The sequence below is a fragment of the Lytechinus variegatus genome, chromosome 1 (genome assembly GCF_018143015.1).
Source record: "Lytechinus variegatus isolate NC3 chromosome 1, Lvar_3.0, whole genome shotgun sequence".
NCBI classification, from domain to species: Eukaryota; Metazoa; Echinodermata; class Echinoidea; order Temnopleuroida; family Toxopneustidae; genus Lytechinus; species Lytechinus variegatus.
In genome coordinates this window covers 57,354,518-57,371,445 of record NC_054740.1, presented here as the reverse complement: position 1 = coordinate 57,371,445, position 16,928 = coordinate 57,354,518, and the positions used below count along the sequence as shown (strand labels likewise).

Genomic DNA, 16,928 nt, shown 5'->3' with positions numbered 1-16,928 from the left:
TAATGATATTGATGATGGCGATGATGATGATGTGATGATGATGATGATGATGATGTGATGATGACAATAATGATATTGATGATGGTGATGACGATAATGATATTGATGATGGTGATGATGACAATGATAATATTGATGACGACGACGATGATAATGACAATGATGATATTGATGATGACAATGATGATGATGATGACAATTATGATTATGTTGATGATGGGGACGATGATGGTGGTGGTGGGAATGTTGAATTTGATACTACTTTCAATGTTCTTACGAGTGAAAGAAAACGAGAGATATCGATGAAGATAATTCCGATAACCGCAACAAGGATCAGAAACATAAATAATGACGACAATAATAAGGATTTTGATCAAAATTAAGTCAAGTGCCCGCCAATATAATAACAGTGGCATAATGAAACAAGAATTTGAGGGACATAACATGGCGAACGAGGGGAATGGACACGTAGACCTAAGTGGAAAAGCGATAGAGCAAAAATATGTATTAATTTAAATATTGATAAATGTGACAGACTGAAAATAATACCTAGAAAGTCCTCAATATCTTAAACCCGATTCATTTTATTTTTTTTCTTATTTTTTTCTAGGTCGATTTTCTTTCTTTCTTTTTTAAGGGGGGGGGGGGATGTGGGTGCCCACTAACCATCTTCACCCGATGCTAAAAGTCCACAAGAACAGTACAAGAACAGTGGACTTCTCGTTCATGTGTCCAGTCACGTGACATACGTAACATGTTTAAGTACATAGGTCAATAACACAAGGTATAAGATTACGGACGATTAAAAAAAATCGGCTGATTCATAAGGTATAAACTAACAATTCGCATGAAAATGACGTAGTGATTTTTGATATTCCTTATCTACACCAGCAAAGCCTACATAAAACAAATACAAAAAAAATGCCTTATCATGATAATTTGTTTTTATTTAATGTGCAGAGAAGTTTAATGGGACGTGTATGTATTTACATAGGTATGCAAATATCGGATACGATATGATAAGACCGTCATGCAAACTACTCCAGTCAAAACCAAATTACAATTTAAATAGTTGTAAAGTGAAATATGTCCCGGGGGGGGGGTGTCAGGTCCTTTTGCTCTGGCCCCCTACCATTGAGCCCCCGTTTTTGGTAGGCCATATGCATTGATTTTCTTTTTCTGCAAAATATCAAAAGTGGATTTAGAGCCTTTTAGAAATGAGGTCTACAGATCTAGTCTCACCTTTATGACCAGTACATGGTTCCAAGGTTCTTTTTTTTCTGGGGGCAAAGATCATATTTATTTATCTTTTAACTCGGCCAGCATTTTTAATTTTCCAAACTATTTCACTTGTTCAGAGGTTGGGTCATTAAAGAGACTGATAGACAGGAAATTCAAAATAAGAAGTAGGACAGTGAGCAACCGACAACCTGTTAATACAGCCAGCTGATTTGATCTTAAGCTGATCGATCCATCACTGATAGAACCGATTAAATTATGCTTTCTCATAAATTCCCAGATGAAAGGACAGACTCGGTAAAATCCACTGAAGTGTCTTACACGAGCTCACATGGAAGTGATCCTGGAAATAGCAACGTTAAAATAACTTCACAAAGCTACCAAGGATATCAAAACGGACAATCTCCGAGACGAGAGACAACCTACGATGATGATGATGATAAATATGATGAAGACAGAGATGAGACAAAACCTCTTATTGAATCTAATCTAAAGGCTGGTAAGAATAAAAATAATAATACTTTTTCTAATTCATTGAGGGGATTACTATACCATGGAGACGAGTTTACCTCCCTATATGCCTTTACATTCCAGCTCAATGGAATAAGCAGGCATTGATCATAGTTAGGGCCGATATCAAGAAATAGAACTCTTGATATTGATTGTTTTTATTCTTTTTATTAGAAATATAAATAGGAATGAATGCTTTATATATAAATAAGTTGTTATTTAAATTAATCACCATTTTAGTATACAAATTAGAGAGCCTGTCATACGCCCACCACCCCGCTCTTCAAGCCATGTTCGACGACGAGAAAAAATTTCGCCACGATGGATTTTTTTGCTCGTCGACGTACGGAGGATAGGCGCCAAAGTAAATGTATTGTAAAATGTCCGTCTTAACACAGAACAGCAATGAAGCCTATGTCGAAAACTGTTCAATAAAAAAATATTTTAAAAATAGTTTATTCCTTTATTCTGGACAGACGATCAATTTGCAATGTTTCATCAGCTCAGGGGCCCGTTGCAGAAAGAGTTGCAATCAATCGCAACTCTAAAAATCATGCGCAACTTGATTTTCAACCAATCAACAGCGCGCATTTGGGACTTGCGGTTGATTTTTTGACTTGCGTTTAAACGCAACTCTTTCTGCAATAGACCCCTGAAACCATAGGACAATGTTGCTCTTCCGGCTCATTAATTTTCAAGAAAAATGACTTCCTATTGTTATTCTTCATTTAGTGAGTTGAATTTGAAAACACGTTAATTTGGTTCTTGAATCATCCGAGCGTAGCTGAGCGTAAATTCCATTTTAAACCTCGGCCCGGGGGAAGCGGAACCTGCCCCCCCCCCCCGATATTTTTCGCGATTTTTTACTTGCAAGTCTCGCGCAACTTTTGAGGAGACCAAAACTAGTGACGCCTGTGTAAACTACGAAACTGCATATTAACTAACATTATGTAAGTGCATGTTTGACCCCAAATTGCTCAAATACTGACGTGAATTCAGGTAAAATGTGTATAGTAACCAAAATTCGTCAACTTTACTGACTAAAATCAAATGAAATAAATAAAAAAAAGAAAAAAAAAGAAATACATCGTGACTGACCAGAAATATTGGTAAAGGAATTACTGAGTATCACATTAGACTTCGCTGGATTATTCATGCACATTGTATGAAAAATAAGTTTTGAATGAGAATTTCTTTGGCCGGACAAAATGATTATGTCCACGTGATTCGATAAATTCAATGCTCAAAACTTACACCGGAATTGATAAGGCGTGTCAAAACGGGACAGAAAGATAGACATGTACATAAGGTCAGTTTAGACAGTTCGGTCACAAAGTCCAATATAGTAGGCCTATACATTTATAATAACTTTGATGTTTTCTTTAATACCAGCCCCAAAGTTTATCAAATCGATCACTTGCTTTCAACAACTTGTTATCACGAAATGTGAACGATGTTATCCCCTTCTGCTGTGCAAACACAGTTAAGGGTCTGATAGTGCATCCTATTAATGCCTTGTGTACAGAAGTAAAGACATTCTCGCTGAATTGAAACAGCAAGTGTTGTATGTGCTAGTCTTTGCGTTGAGACCCACTTGTTGATGAAAGTTTCAATCAGAGTCTGTGCCTGCAGACTAGTAAACCCTATGACTCGTATTGTGAACTCCGGTTTAATATGGTATAAAATATGCTAAAAGTCTTCAGAATCTGTTTACACTGCGATGCTTTTTGTCATTGCTGGAATATTTCCCATGTTTTTGACGGGGGGGGGGGGGGGGCTTCCCCAATTATTTACGATAAACAAAGTAAAAGAGAGCAGGGTGAAATATTCAATTATTTTCTGAATATAAGTTTTGTTAATATTGCAAAATTGGTTTTTTTGCAATAATAATGTTAAATATTTTTGCTCGCTCGCTACATTTTATGAATTTACGCGATAAGCCATTTTTTTTATCTATAGCCCCCCTCATTTTTTTGCTCATTACGCCACTGATTTCAACAGATTTACAACCAATTTTTATTGCTTTGAATGACAAGTGTAATGATAAATTTATTATCTGATTAAATTGATGTCACATTTGGCTACCCATAGATAAACTACCAAATTTAAAAAAGAGAGGAGAGTGAGCAAATGCCTTCTTGAGTGGGGTGCAGATCACAAAACAAGAATATTTTTTACTTATGCCAGGCTGACACTTGCACGACTTTTGGCCACGATTTTGTCGTGGCAAGTCGTGCCATTTTTGGGGCACGAATTGGGAGGCTCCCGCACTGTTTACGACTTGGTCACGCATAGTTCACGACGAGTTCACGAATAGTTCACGAATGCGTGCCCGTCAGTGTCCACATTGACACGAACTGGCACGACGAGTTCACGCATAGTTTGCGCATAGTTTACGCACTTCCCGCATTGGCACGACGAGTTTGCGCAATTCGGACGGTGTCGTGCTGAACTATTCGTGAACACGACGTGAGCTGTTCGTGAACTATTCGTGACAGTCGTGGCATGGCGCGCACTGCCACGCACTGGCACGCATCCTCCCGCATCGTCCCGACGATTTCACGACGAGTTCACGAACAGTTTGCGCATAGTTCGCGACCCGGTCGCTAAATTTTGTAGTGACCAAAATTTTGAACATTTCAAAATTCTCGTCCCGACATGGCAAGCAGTCACGACATGTTTACGCACACTTCACGCCAGTACACGACTAGTTTGCGCACTGGCACGAAGTCGTGTCATACAAAAAATGCGTGACACAAAATCGTGCAAGTGTCAGGCTGGCTTTACACATGTATATGTGCACCAGTGTGTTGGCTCAGCTGGTAGAGCGTCTCTCTCTCAACCGGGAGGTCGGGGATTCAAACCCTGGCCGCGTCAGACCACGTTAAAAGATGGGAGTTGCTGCTACCGGCCTGTTTGGCGTTCATCATTCAAAGGGGGTAGAGCTATTCAAAGCCAATCTGGTGCTTAATTGGGCAAAACAAATTTTCGAGGTATTTCATTTGTGATGTTTATTTCGAGCAATAAAACATGGATTTGGATTTTGTATGTACCAGCTCTACAATAGCTTAATCTGAAATAGCAGTATATGAAAAGTTCCACACATACACACAACCATGGAGCTATTACTATGTACACAACCATTGCCAGAGGTAGATCCAGGATTTTCAAAGGGGGAGAGATATTCTCCCGATGAAAATTTGACAAGCCCCCCCCCCAAAAAAAAAGGAGGGAGTGAGGGGCACACTTGAGTCATAACGGTATATTTACATCATTTTTTTTCATTTTGGCTCTCAAGGGGGGGGGGCACATCCATCCCGTCCCCCCTCCCTGGGGAAGATCCGCCACTGACCAGTGCGTATAATCTTCAACATCTTAATTTGTAGCATAACTCACACAGGAAGAGGGAGAGAGAAGTCACAGAAGAAGCAGTGGTTTCAAAGTATTAATAGAAGTATCAAAGAAGTACGAATATAATAACTACAAAAATAATAATGATAATAATAATGATGATAACAGTAATGATAATGATAATAATGATGATAACAAATAATCATAATGATAATAATATCAATGATAATGATAATGATAATAACAACAATAATGATAATAATAACAATAATAATAATAACAATAATAATAATAGCAATAACAACAATATAAACATTTATAAAGCGCCAGTCTCGTAAAATTGTCAATTGTCATGCATTAAACAAATTTTTAAAATGAATTAATGGATATCCAATAAATTTCGGAGCAGGGTAAACAAAACAAGAATAAAAAAGCCCCCCATTAACTTTATGAGAATACTTACGATTTTCGCCTTGAAATCTTATACTAATATTCTTATTAATATTACCATGATTGGATTTTTTTTTTGTTTATTGTCCATAGAAATAACGGACTGCTTTCCTACTCGCTATGTTATCTGTACCATGGGATACATTGGGTTTGTTCTGGTATATTGCTTGCGTGTTACGGTAAGCATAGGGGTGGCGGCCATGGTGAACTCGTCCACGCCTCGTGCCTTGGATGACAATACGAGCGGTGAATACTGTTCAGATCGAGGAGGTATTAATAGCACTAGGCAAGATGAGGTAAGTCTGTTTCTGTTCCAGTGGGAAATCGATGCAATATGAGGACCAGTCATAATCTATTGAATCCTGTAATTCTGCAATTATGTTGATTTAATTGCATTCCTTTACATTATCATTCTGTTTACACTTTGTTGACATATATTTTCATTGATTATTGTAGTATAGTTTTGAGTTGTTAGATAAGTTGTGTTGTGTAATAATTTCTGATGTAAATGCGGAAATCAAATCAATCGCAATCTCTGCCACATACAATTAAATAATATCTTACTATAATTAATGTCTTGCCATACTTCAAGAATCATCGTGTGTATAAGAGCAATTCACCAAATCTAATTCAATTTATTTGTTTGTTCAGAATAATATGGCATGTTTTTTCATAAATAAAATACGAAATTAAACTTATCGTTTTTTAAAAAGGATATTGGTGAGTTCGACTGGGACAGCGAAACACAAGAGTTTATCCTGGCCGGATTCTTCTATGGCTATATGTTCACTCAGTTGCTTGGCGGATGGCTCGCAGACAAATTTGGCGGGAAATTTATTTTCGCATTGGGCGTGCTGTGTACGAGTCTCTGTTCTCTGGTCTTCCCCGTCGCTTCCTACGCAGGACCTGGCGTCGTGTTTGCGACGAGAGTTATTTCGGGCCTGGGAGAGGTGAGACTATTCTGTATATTTTTAAAAATTGACATCAACGAAAGCGAAGCAATTTCTACCACATTCCATTAACTTTCAGATTTGGTTTAGAGGCCCTAATTTTTTTTACGACATTAGATATTGAAACTTTGAAATATCCGTGTTTATATTTATTGAATATCAAGTACTATATATGGAAAGAAAGAAAAATATTATCGTTAATTATTTTGAATTTCTTTTCAATTATCTGTGAGAACAAGCAAATCTTTTGTTAGATTCTTTGTTCTATTTAAGAAAAGTTGCATAGCCTGATTGATCCTATAATGCCACTCTCATATCATTAGGCCTATTGTATTATTTTAATATACGTAATGTGAAATATTACAGCCTTTATATACATACACATATATAAATACATATATGTTGATTAAGACGAATTAAGAAATGAATGATATCATATTTCATTTTAAACAAATAAAATATATAATGTGCCACGGACGTCATCGCTTCTCCTATTTACATATAGGCCTACTGAACACGATGTGTACGAGTAAAAATAAGTGAACAATTTCAAAGCTCTTTTTTTTCGATTCAATTCGGATGAAATTTCATTTTTATGCATGCTTTGTTTTCCAATCTGAGTTTGATTGAATGAATAAAAACGATGTGATATTACATTTACAATTACAACAGGGATTTACATTTCCAGCCATGTTTTCACTGTTCAGTAATTGGGTGCACCAGGAAGAGCGAGGTAGATTAGCCGTTGTTACCTTCTCAGGTGAGCGACTTTCCCTCTATTCCTACTCCTCATAATAATAATAATAATAATATAGGATTTGTATAGCGCATGTATCCACCTTGCTAGGTGCTCAAGGCGCTCCTTTATTACCCCGGCCAAAATATAGTCTACCGATTCTGGAGCGCACTGCCTTTTTGAGGAATTACTTCCCCTGCCGTTACCCATTACCTCACCTGGGTCGAGTGCAGCACAGTGTGGATAAATTTCTTGCTGAAGGAAACACGCAATGGCTAGGATTCGAACCCACGACCCCCTGTTTGAAAGGCGAGAGTAAGAACTACTAGACCACGACGCGCCCATCATTATCATTAATAATTAATAATAATAACGTTTTATTTACCCAGGGTAGCCACTTCAGTTAGGAAACTGCTCTTCCAGTGGGCCCTGCATAACATAATTATGTGTTATTTATTACCTTCTCCAATCGTAATGCTGAACGCCTATTAAGAAGACAGAAGGTCCCGCATTTTTTTAAATGCGGGTATGACTCAGCGAGGATCGAACCCACGAGCTCCCATTCATGAGGCGGACGCTCTACCACAGAGCCACCTTTCGTTATCCATTATCATCAGCGCCGTCATCCCTATCATCATCATCATCATCATCACCACCACCCTAGTCATATATAAACAGTGGCAATATCAGCAGCAGGGGCATGGGACGAATAAAGGGGTGGGGGCTGGTTTGGAAATAATAATGACAAGGAAAAAACCCGAAGGGTGGGGGCGGGGGCTCATGCTCTTAAAATAAAGGTATTTTTGTCAAATTTCTAGCATAGCATACCGACCTGATTTTCAGGGGGCAGTGGTGCTGCGGCTTTGGTGTATATCTTACTCAGCAAACTCTTGGGGATGATCCAGCACACTAGCAACCTCGCTTTCCTTCCATGATCACCAGCAACAGTAGTGGCAGAAGCAGTGGCAACATCAACATAATCATTATCATCATTAGCATCATCATCATCACCATCATCATCATCATCATCTTTATCATCATCATCATCATCATCATCATCATTATCATCAGCATCATCATCATTATCATTATCATCATCATCATCATCATCATCATCACCACCACCCTAGTCATATATAAACAGTGGCAATATCAGCAGCAGGGGCATGGGACGAATAAAGGGGTGGGGGCTGGTTTGGAAATAATAATGACAAGGAAAAAACCCGAAGGGTGGGGGCGGGGGCTCATGCTCTTAAAATAAAGGTATTTTTGTCAAATTTCTAGCATAGCATACCGACCTGATTTTCAGGGGGCAGTGGTGCTGCGGCTTTGGTGTATATCTTACTCAGCAAAATCTTGGGGATGATCCAGCACACTAGCAACCTCGCTTTCCTTCCATGATCACCAGCAACAGTAGTGGCAGAAGCAGTGGCAACATCAACATAATCATTATCATCATTAGCATCATCATCATCATCATCACCATCATCATCATCATCATCTTTATCATCATCATCATCATCATCATCATCATTATCATCACCATCATCATCATTATCATTATCATCATCATCATCATCATCATCATCATCATCATCATCATCATCATTATCATCATTATCATCATCATCCTCAGTTCTAGCAGCAGTGGTAACATAATCATTAGCAGAGTCAACATCATGGGCCAGGATCATCAGCGTCCACTCACCATGGTAACCGTGGTCATCACTATCATTAGAATCATCATCAATCATTGTCATTTTAATTAGCATCATCATCATCATCGTCGTCGCCATCATAGTTCCTTTCACGTTCCTCCTCATTTTTGTCATCATTTCCACCGACGGTCATTGTCGTAGTCATCGTTTTCATCATTACATCAACACCACTTTATCGCGGTGTTGATCATCTTTATTCTGTATAATTATCATCTCCATCATTCTCATCAAAATCTTTACTGGCTTTTGGCATCAATACCATCGTCGTCTTTCCATTATTACCCCCAATAATGCCACAATCACACACACCAATGAAACCGTCTACAAACCAATCGATGATATGTCATTGGAAATAACGCAATAGCTTTGATCGGTCTGATGTTGGTTTCGTCGGTGTAACTGAACCTACAGCCTTGCCCTTACTACGTTTTGATTCTTGTTTCTCTCCATAGGTTCGTGTCTTGGTAATATCCTCGGTCAGGCAATTTCCGGAGTGACTGCATCCACTGGTGTCTTGGGAGGATGGCCATTGCCATTTTATATATTCGGTAACGGGTACTTTCATTGTCAAAACTAGAGCCTTGTATGGTGCCGTGGCCGAGTGGTCTAGGCCAAGGCCCCCGACTACAACATGAAAGATCGGGGTTCGATTCCCGGCATGGCCCTGGACCAAGGCATTATCTACATTACTCTTTAATCTTACATCAAGATAATAAAACTGATGTAAAAAGAAAGAGAATATCAACAACTTATAGAAGACTGAGATGAGGTTTGACGATCGAAACTGGGGAGGGGAGGGGAGGGGAGGGGAGGGGAGGGGAGGGGGGGGGGGGGGGGAATGGTCTTAAACAATCCCATGTACAGTTGTATATCATAACTGGGATTGGGCCCTTAAATCAAGATAGGCGAAATGTTTTGTTATACAGAAGCTACCAGCTCTGGTTATGTGCCGCATTATATCGCAACAAATCTCCTCGTTAATAATTGTGTTTTATTTTTTTCACAGCAATATACCTAGTAAGACCTTACATGAAATAAGTGATTGTATATTATTCTAATCAAAAGATTCAATGGTTACTTCTTCGCTTTGTTTTTACTCTTTCTTTAAGTGAAAACTATTAAAACTATCGTTTAAATCTTCCTTGGATAAAAAAATAAGATACTTCCTTGACCCCCTCCCCAAAAGAATACCACAAGACTAGTTAGAGAACAGAAATCACGTAAGATTTTTTGCTTCGTATTGTATTATCACAAATTCGAATCTTGAATAATAATTTTTTGAATTAACTGCACAATCAAAACAAATCAGTCAAAATGACTAGTTAGTCGGGTCAGCTGGGTATAACTTATTTTAAGTCATACTTGACTATTTTTCTAGTCTTATTTTACTAGAACAGAGTTATTCCTGACAAGTATATACGTCAGAAATGTGACTAGACATATCAGTTGCACCCAGCTGACTTCTGATCTAGTCAATTTAACTGATTTGTTTTAAGAGTGTGTAGTTCAGGTTAATGTCACATCTTTACATTTCATTATTGAGAGCTACACTCCTTTTAAACTTTTGACTACGATTTTATTTCTACGGCAGTTTGCTCAACCAATTGTAGTTATTTAATTCCTTAATGCTTGCCGAAGCCATGGAAGAAGACTATTTCTATATTACTCCCTTTCTATATATTCTCTTTTAGGAAGCATAGGACTTGTCTGGTTTGTAGCTTGGTTATTTCTCGCATACAATACCCCTGCAGAGCACCCAAGAATTTCTCTGGCTGAACGAAAGTATATCGAATCAGGGGTATCAATAAAAAAGGTTTGTCGTGACATTCTTCTTTCATTGACTTGATTTAATGGAATAGGTCCGTATCAACCTAAAATCCATCGAGAATAACGCATGTATGAACAAAAATATGGGAAAGAGAGAGAGAGAGAGAGAAAGAGAGACGAAGGGGTAAAGACTATTAATTGGGGGATGCAGGCAACTTATCCTGTTTAATTTGTCATGTTGGTACATTCATTATCCCAATCCTTCGCGGTCTTACGATATAAAACTACATATTCATTATTGGTGGAAGTTAAAAATTCATTCTTATTACAAACCCAGTTCCTAAGATGGTCTGAATTATAGTTTGAAAAAGTGAACTCCAACAACAGGGGGACGTTTCATGAAAGTGCTTTTATTTATTAATTTATTTATTTATCTGTTTATTTATCTATCTATCTATTTATTTATCAATTTATTTATCAATCTATTTATTTATTCATTTATTATTTGTGTAAGAGCGGGGAAGCCCATTGAACAATCCAACAAGTCCCGTTTTATCCGAAAGTTACCATAGGAAGAGTGGCTTTCAGCCAATCAAAATCAGGGAACGATGTCGGATCTTAAAAATGTTGATGTAACGCTCCCCAGGACTCTATTCAATGTTTTCTTTCTATCCTTTTAATTACGTGGTAATAATGGATTTTTCATACTTGCTGATATATGAAACTTTGATTTGGGGATCATTCTTCTGCTTGTAGACTGCTAAAGTGAGAGTTCCATGGAATAAGATTTTGACATCCATGCCGGTTTGGGCTCAGGTGATCGCTCACATGACTGCGTGCTGGGGCTACTTCACACTCCTAACGAATTTACCAATCTACATGAATGATGTACTCAGATATGACTTAACTATGGTAAGCTTCCCTTCCATCGTTATTAAAAAAATGTATTAACAAAACTGCGTTAAATCCACGTTTTGATGCATCAGACATACTGCGCTTTTTCAAGTACATTTAATATATTGAATTGTATTGATTGTACTTATATATGTTGCCATATTATAGTTTGATTCTTTTGATAAAAATGTTAGGCCTACACTCTAAAACAATTTACTCGTCAAAAGTGACTAGTTAATAGGGTCAGATGGGTGCAACTGTTATTCTAGTCGTATTTTACTGTTTTCTAGTCGTATTTTGCTAGAACATAGTTATTTCTGACAATGTCAGAAATGTGACAAGACATATCAGTTGCACCCAGCTGACAACTGGTCTAGTCCGTTTGACTGATTTGTTTTAAGAGTGTATGTTCTGCAAAGACATCTATTAATTTTCTTGATCAGGTTTTGGGAAATGGATTTAGTGTCATACTCTAAAATAAAGTATAATTTCATCTCTGTGAGTTTGCGCTTATGATAAAGTCCGTGGCGGTGCTACAGGGAGGGCGCCTGTTATTATTTTCCACGAGGCGAAAGAGGGGGAGTATTTGAAGAAAAAAAAGAGGAAAATATGGAAAAAGTGGATGGGAGAAGGAAGTCGAGCCTCAATTCGAAAAATAATATTCGTGCAACTAAATACAAATATAGAGAACAAATGGCATATAAGTGACGATAAATGGCGATAAGATTTCGCATTATATACGTCAGACAGAGATTCACCATTCAACGAAGCTATATCTTTTTTTAATTCATATATTGTCATTTTCAAAAATTCATTTAAGTTCTATTGTTCTTTATATTTTTCTTAAATCCAGGCTGGTATATTATCGGCTGTACCGTACGCAGTGCAATGGGCATCTATGGTAATAGGGGGGCAGCTATCTGATCATCTTATCAACACTGCATTCATGTCAAGAACAGGCATTAGAAAACTCTTCGTGACAACAGGTAGGTTCTTGATAAAGACATTCCTAAAATTACACACGACTTTATGAGCGACAGGAATTTGCATGATAGGCATAAAAAGGGAAAGTGGGGCTGCACACCTTGGGGGTTTCGTGTCCCCTGCCTCCCCACCCCTCCTTTTTATGAGTACTTTGATTGTTTGAGAAATATTATTAAATGTAAAAGCATTAATAATAATAATATTTGTATTTAAAAGGATGGTCCAGGCTGAAAATATTATATCTTATTACATAGAGTAGAATTCACTGAGCAAAATGCCCAAAATTTCATCAAAATCGGATAACAAATAATAAAGTTATTGAAGTTTAAAGTTTAGCAATATTTTATGAAAACAGTCGTCATGAATATTTCATTAGTGCCATGGACTGATGATGTCACATCTCCACTTTCCGTTTTCTTACGTCATTATATAAAATCGTATTTTTTTCTCATTATTTCATACTTGTGTGAATAATATGTCTCCCTTATAATGAAATAAGTTGCAGCAATAAATATCTAATGCACTAAATCAGTTGTCAATCCAACTTGAATAAACCTAATTTCATACAATAAAATACAAAAAAACAAGTGGGGATGTGACATCATCAGCCCACGTAATGAATATTCGTAACGACTTTTTTTTACAAAATATTGCTAAAATTTAAAATTCAATAACTTTGTTATTTGTTATCCGATTTTGATGAAATTTTCGACATTTTGCTTAGTGAATTCTACTCAATTTATTACACTATAAATACTTTCAGCCTGGACCATCCCTTTAAGAAACGCTATTCACGCTTGTACCATAGAAAAGCATTCAGGGAATAATCCTGTCATATTTTGTCTGAGTATCCCTATCTATACATTTTTCTTCTCCATGTTCTCGTCATGGCAATGGCTCCTATATATCTTTCCCATTCTTTTATTTTTTCACATAGTTAACAAATTAGGAGGCGCAATAGGTCGGTGGAGCGGGTTTTTTGGATTCGGTGACCTGGGTTCGATTTCCAACTTGGTGCTCTAGTGTCCTTTGGTAATCCTCATTCCCGGTCTTCATTACTAGGTCACTCGGAGGGGACCTTAAGCCGTCGGTCCTCTGGTTGCTTGCTTAAAAGCAATTTCGTGCTTTCTTAGCACTCAGATAAAAAAGCACCACCTTACAACAAAATAAAGAAACATACTACCAATTAAGGAACACAAGTAATGTATTGTAATTACACAGAACTAAACGTAAACAATCATCACTTTGATGATGTAAACAAGGGTCATAATTCAAAAATATGTAAACATTTCCTTTGTGTAAAACTTAACGTTTTAAAATTTGACTCTGCGAAAAAAAATATTCTTAAGAAATATATATTTTTTTCCTAATGGTGTTTGATCATTTAGGACTTTTCGCATATGGGGTCACGCAGGTTCTAGTTGCTGTTGTAGGCTGCAATGGCGCCCTCTCTGTTACATTCATTTCTCTTGGACTTGGAGTAGTTGGCGTCGCGTTCTCGGGATACCTCCCGAATACATTAGATCTCGCTCCCGCCTATTCGGGCAGCATCGGAGGCCTGGTGCAGAGTGCTGGACCAATCTCGGGCATCCTTGGTCCATATCTTGTCGGAGTGTTCACAGAAGACCAGGTAGGTAGTTCCAAATGGAATGCTCTATGGTATCCTAAAAGGGACAAAATCTTTAATATTGCTGCGATACGATATAATTTTTTTTAGGACCGATCATTTTTTTTAACTCGAATATTATGATTGCCCATTTAGGCCTGTTGTCATCTCGTGTAAAAGAAAAATGAAATATTCGACATTGATTACGTAAAACATGTATATTAAACTACAAAAAGTTAACTTATTTACGGACTTTATAGTTCATATTTCATGGTTCTCCAAAATGATTACCATGAATTTTAAACCTACAAAAATCACGAACTTAATGTCTCATGTTTTAACTGAACCCTCTTTAATGAGTATGATAATTCCGTTTATCATCAAACTATTATTCCCCTGTTTTCATTTTGGCAGAGAAACTTAGAGGGATGGCAGTATGTATTCTACATTTCCTTTGGAGTCACTACTTTTGGAGCCATTTTTTACCTCATCTTTGCATCCGGAGAGGAACAAACCTGGGCATCAAAAAACACTCAAACACATGAACACGATGAGAGCGATTATGATAAAATTTGAATCATGCGATACGGAGAACTGAATAACAGGTTCCTGATCGACCATTATCATTCTCAGCTTTGGAAATTCATCAATGTCATAGATACGGAGGAGATAGTCACGGGTCCTCGTTTTGAAATAGTGATAGATTCGACCAAATCAGTCTCGAATCCATTACCTGAAGAAGATCATCATGCATGTCATGGGTACTGATTAGTAAAGAGTATTGAGTGTCCGATCCGTCTCAGCTATGCATATCCATCTATGTCATCTTTGATGTAGAGAAGATCGTCGGATGTTCCGTTTTACAAAGAAGACCCCACTCAAGACAATCTAAAATAGACTATCACTTTCGTATTTACTACGGAGAAGATTTCCCAGGGGACCGTTTCATGAAATGATTTGTCGGACGTTGTCGACAAATCCTGTTTCATCAGATAGTTACCATAGTAACAAGTGTCTCTCAGTATCGGTCTTTTAAAGAGTAATGATCGATCCGACCCAACCAGTCCCAAATCTATCAATGTCATATATCAATGTGGAGCGTTGTGGCCCAGTGGACGAGTCTCCAGACTTTGAAAAAGAGGGTTGTGGGTTCAAATCCCAGCCATGGCGTAGTTTCCTTCAGCAAGAAATTTTTCCACATTGTGCTGCACTCAACTCAGGTGAGGTGAATGGGTACCCAGTAGGATTTATTCCTTGAAACGCCGAGTCCTGGAAAGGCTGCTTGAGCTACAGCCAGGGTAATGATATCCAAGTCCTATGAGGAAGCGCATAGGGACGTTGTTCATGTGTTATGCGCTATACAAGAACTGACTATTACTATCATTATTAGTTTATTGGTCCCGTCTTTTAAAAAGCAATGATTGATTCGACCCAAAACAGTCTCAGCTATGGAAACTCATCAGAGTCATCATTTTATACCATGCATATAGAGTATGGAAACGAAGAGAAGCTCACTTATTGACCAAGTTAGTGATGTACGTGTGGTTGTTGTTTAGAAGATAACTATTTGAATAGACGTATTGAGATGTTGGTGTTACTGGCTTTCCATTTGCTTTCGATCGATCAAGTCAGTACAAACTGTTCAAGACAGGTTCTTGGCAGCATATACTAATATAGGGAATATTTGCGGTTGATAGTTGTGAAAGGAGTTGCTATGGGGTGTTGGGATGGGAAGGTTAATTGGATGGGAAATAAACAATGAAAACGTGTCGAGAGAGCAGGGCTCATATTTTGTAAAACAATGTGAAGTTCTTAAAGGACTGTAAACCAGATGAGACTTGACGACTCAAAGAAAAGCGGGACAATAGATATATTCATGAAGTGCTGTCAGGAAATTCTCTTAAGAACAGCAAATTTATGGATTAAAAAAACATTTCAAATTCTATTCCGTTCATTTCTGTTATAAATTCCACAAAGTGCAAGTAAGAAGGAGTAATTGGTGTTTGGGATATCTGCAAACCCTTACTATTTTTGTAGATGTTGCAATGCGTCTCAGAAAATTGATGATAACCTTTCTGTGAATTCAGTCACATTATATTCAGAAAACATTTCGTACACACTTGTACAGGATATGAAAAAAAATGTATATACATGTTTTCAACTGTTATGGTTATAACCCATCTAAAATGCAGTTTATGGGGAGCTGGTAGCCGTTTATAACGCTGTTCGTGAGTTTAGAGCGACTTTAATCAAGAACGACTGGTGAACCTTTTTATGCGCTGAATGAACATTAATTGTGAATATTATTACCACAAGAAAGGATCACCAGTCGTTCTTAAAGTCACTCTTAAAGGTCAAGTCCACCCCAGAAAAATGTTGATTTGAATCAATAGAGAAAAATCAGACAAGCACAGTGCTGAAAATTTCATCAAAATCGGAGGTAAAATAAGAAAGTTATGACATTTCAAAGTTTCGCTTATTTTTAACAAAATAGTTATATGAACGAGCCAGTTACATCCAAATGAGAGAGTCGATGATGTCACATACTCACTATTTCTATCACTATTATATTTATCACTATGTTTTTTATTGTTTGAATTATACAATATTTCAATTTTTACGAATTTGACGATTAGGACCTCCTTGCCTGAAGCACAAAATGTTAAAATAGTGGAATTCCATGTGTTCAGGGAGGAATGAAACTTCTTTTCACATGACAATGA

The 16,928-nt window shown here is 37.5% G+C and overlaps 1 protein-coding gene across 1 annotated transcript; it reads left to right on the top strand.

Annotated features, from left to right (window-relative positions):
* Positions 1 to 1,358: 1,358 nt before the first annotated feature.
* On the top strand, positions 1,359 to 15,324 carry LOC121406484 (sialin-like). Its single transcript, XM_041597496.1, has 10 exons — positions 1,359 to 1,738; positions 5,644 to 5,846; positions 6,264 to 6,500; positions 7,173 to 7,260; positions 9,407 to 9,502; positions 10,646 to 10,767; positions 11,478 to 11,633; positions 12,469 to 12,601; positions 13,988 to 14,229; positions 14,620 to 15,324. Exons 1-10 carry the CDS (start codon positions 1,498 to 1,500, stop codon positions 14,779 to 14,781), a joined length of 1,680 nt encoding a protein of 559 aa, XP_041453430.1. The 5' UTR covers positions 1,359 to 1,497; the 3' UTR covers positions 14,782 to 15,324.
* Positions 15,325 to 16,928: the final 1,604 nt, after the last annotated feature.

What these genes read in the sequence shown, in the direction of transcription:
- LOC121406484 (XM_041597496.1), top strand. Translation starts at nt 1,498, where the DNA reads ATGCTTTCTCATAAATTCCCAGATGAAAGGACAGACTCGGTAAAATCC. An exon ending in ATAGCACTAGGCAAGATGAG is followed by an intron (nt 5,847 to 6,263) that starts GTAAGTCTGTTT and finishes TTTTTTAAAAAG; the next exon opens with GATATTGGTGAGTTCGACTG. An exon ending in AGCCGTTGTTACCTTCTCAG is followed by an intron (nt 7,261 to 9,406) that starts GTGAGCGACTTT and finishes TTCTCTCCATAG; the next exon opens with GTTCGTGTCTTGGTAATATC.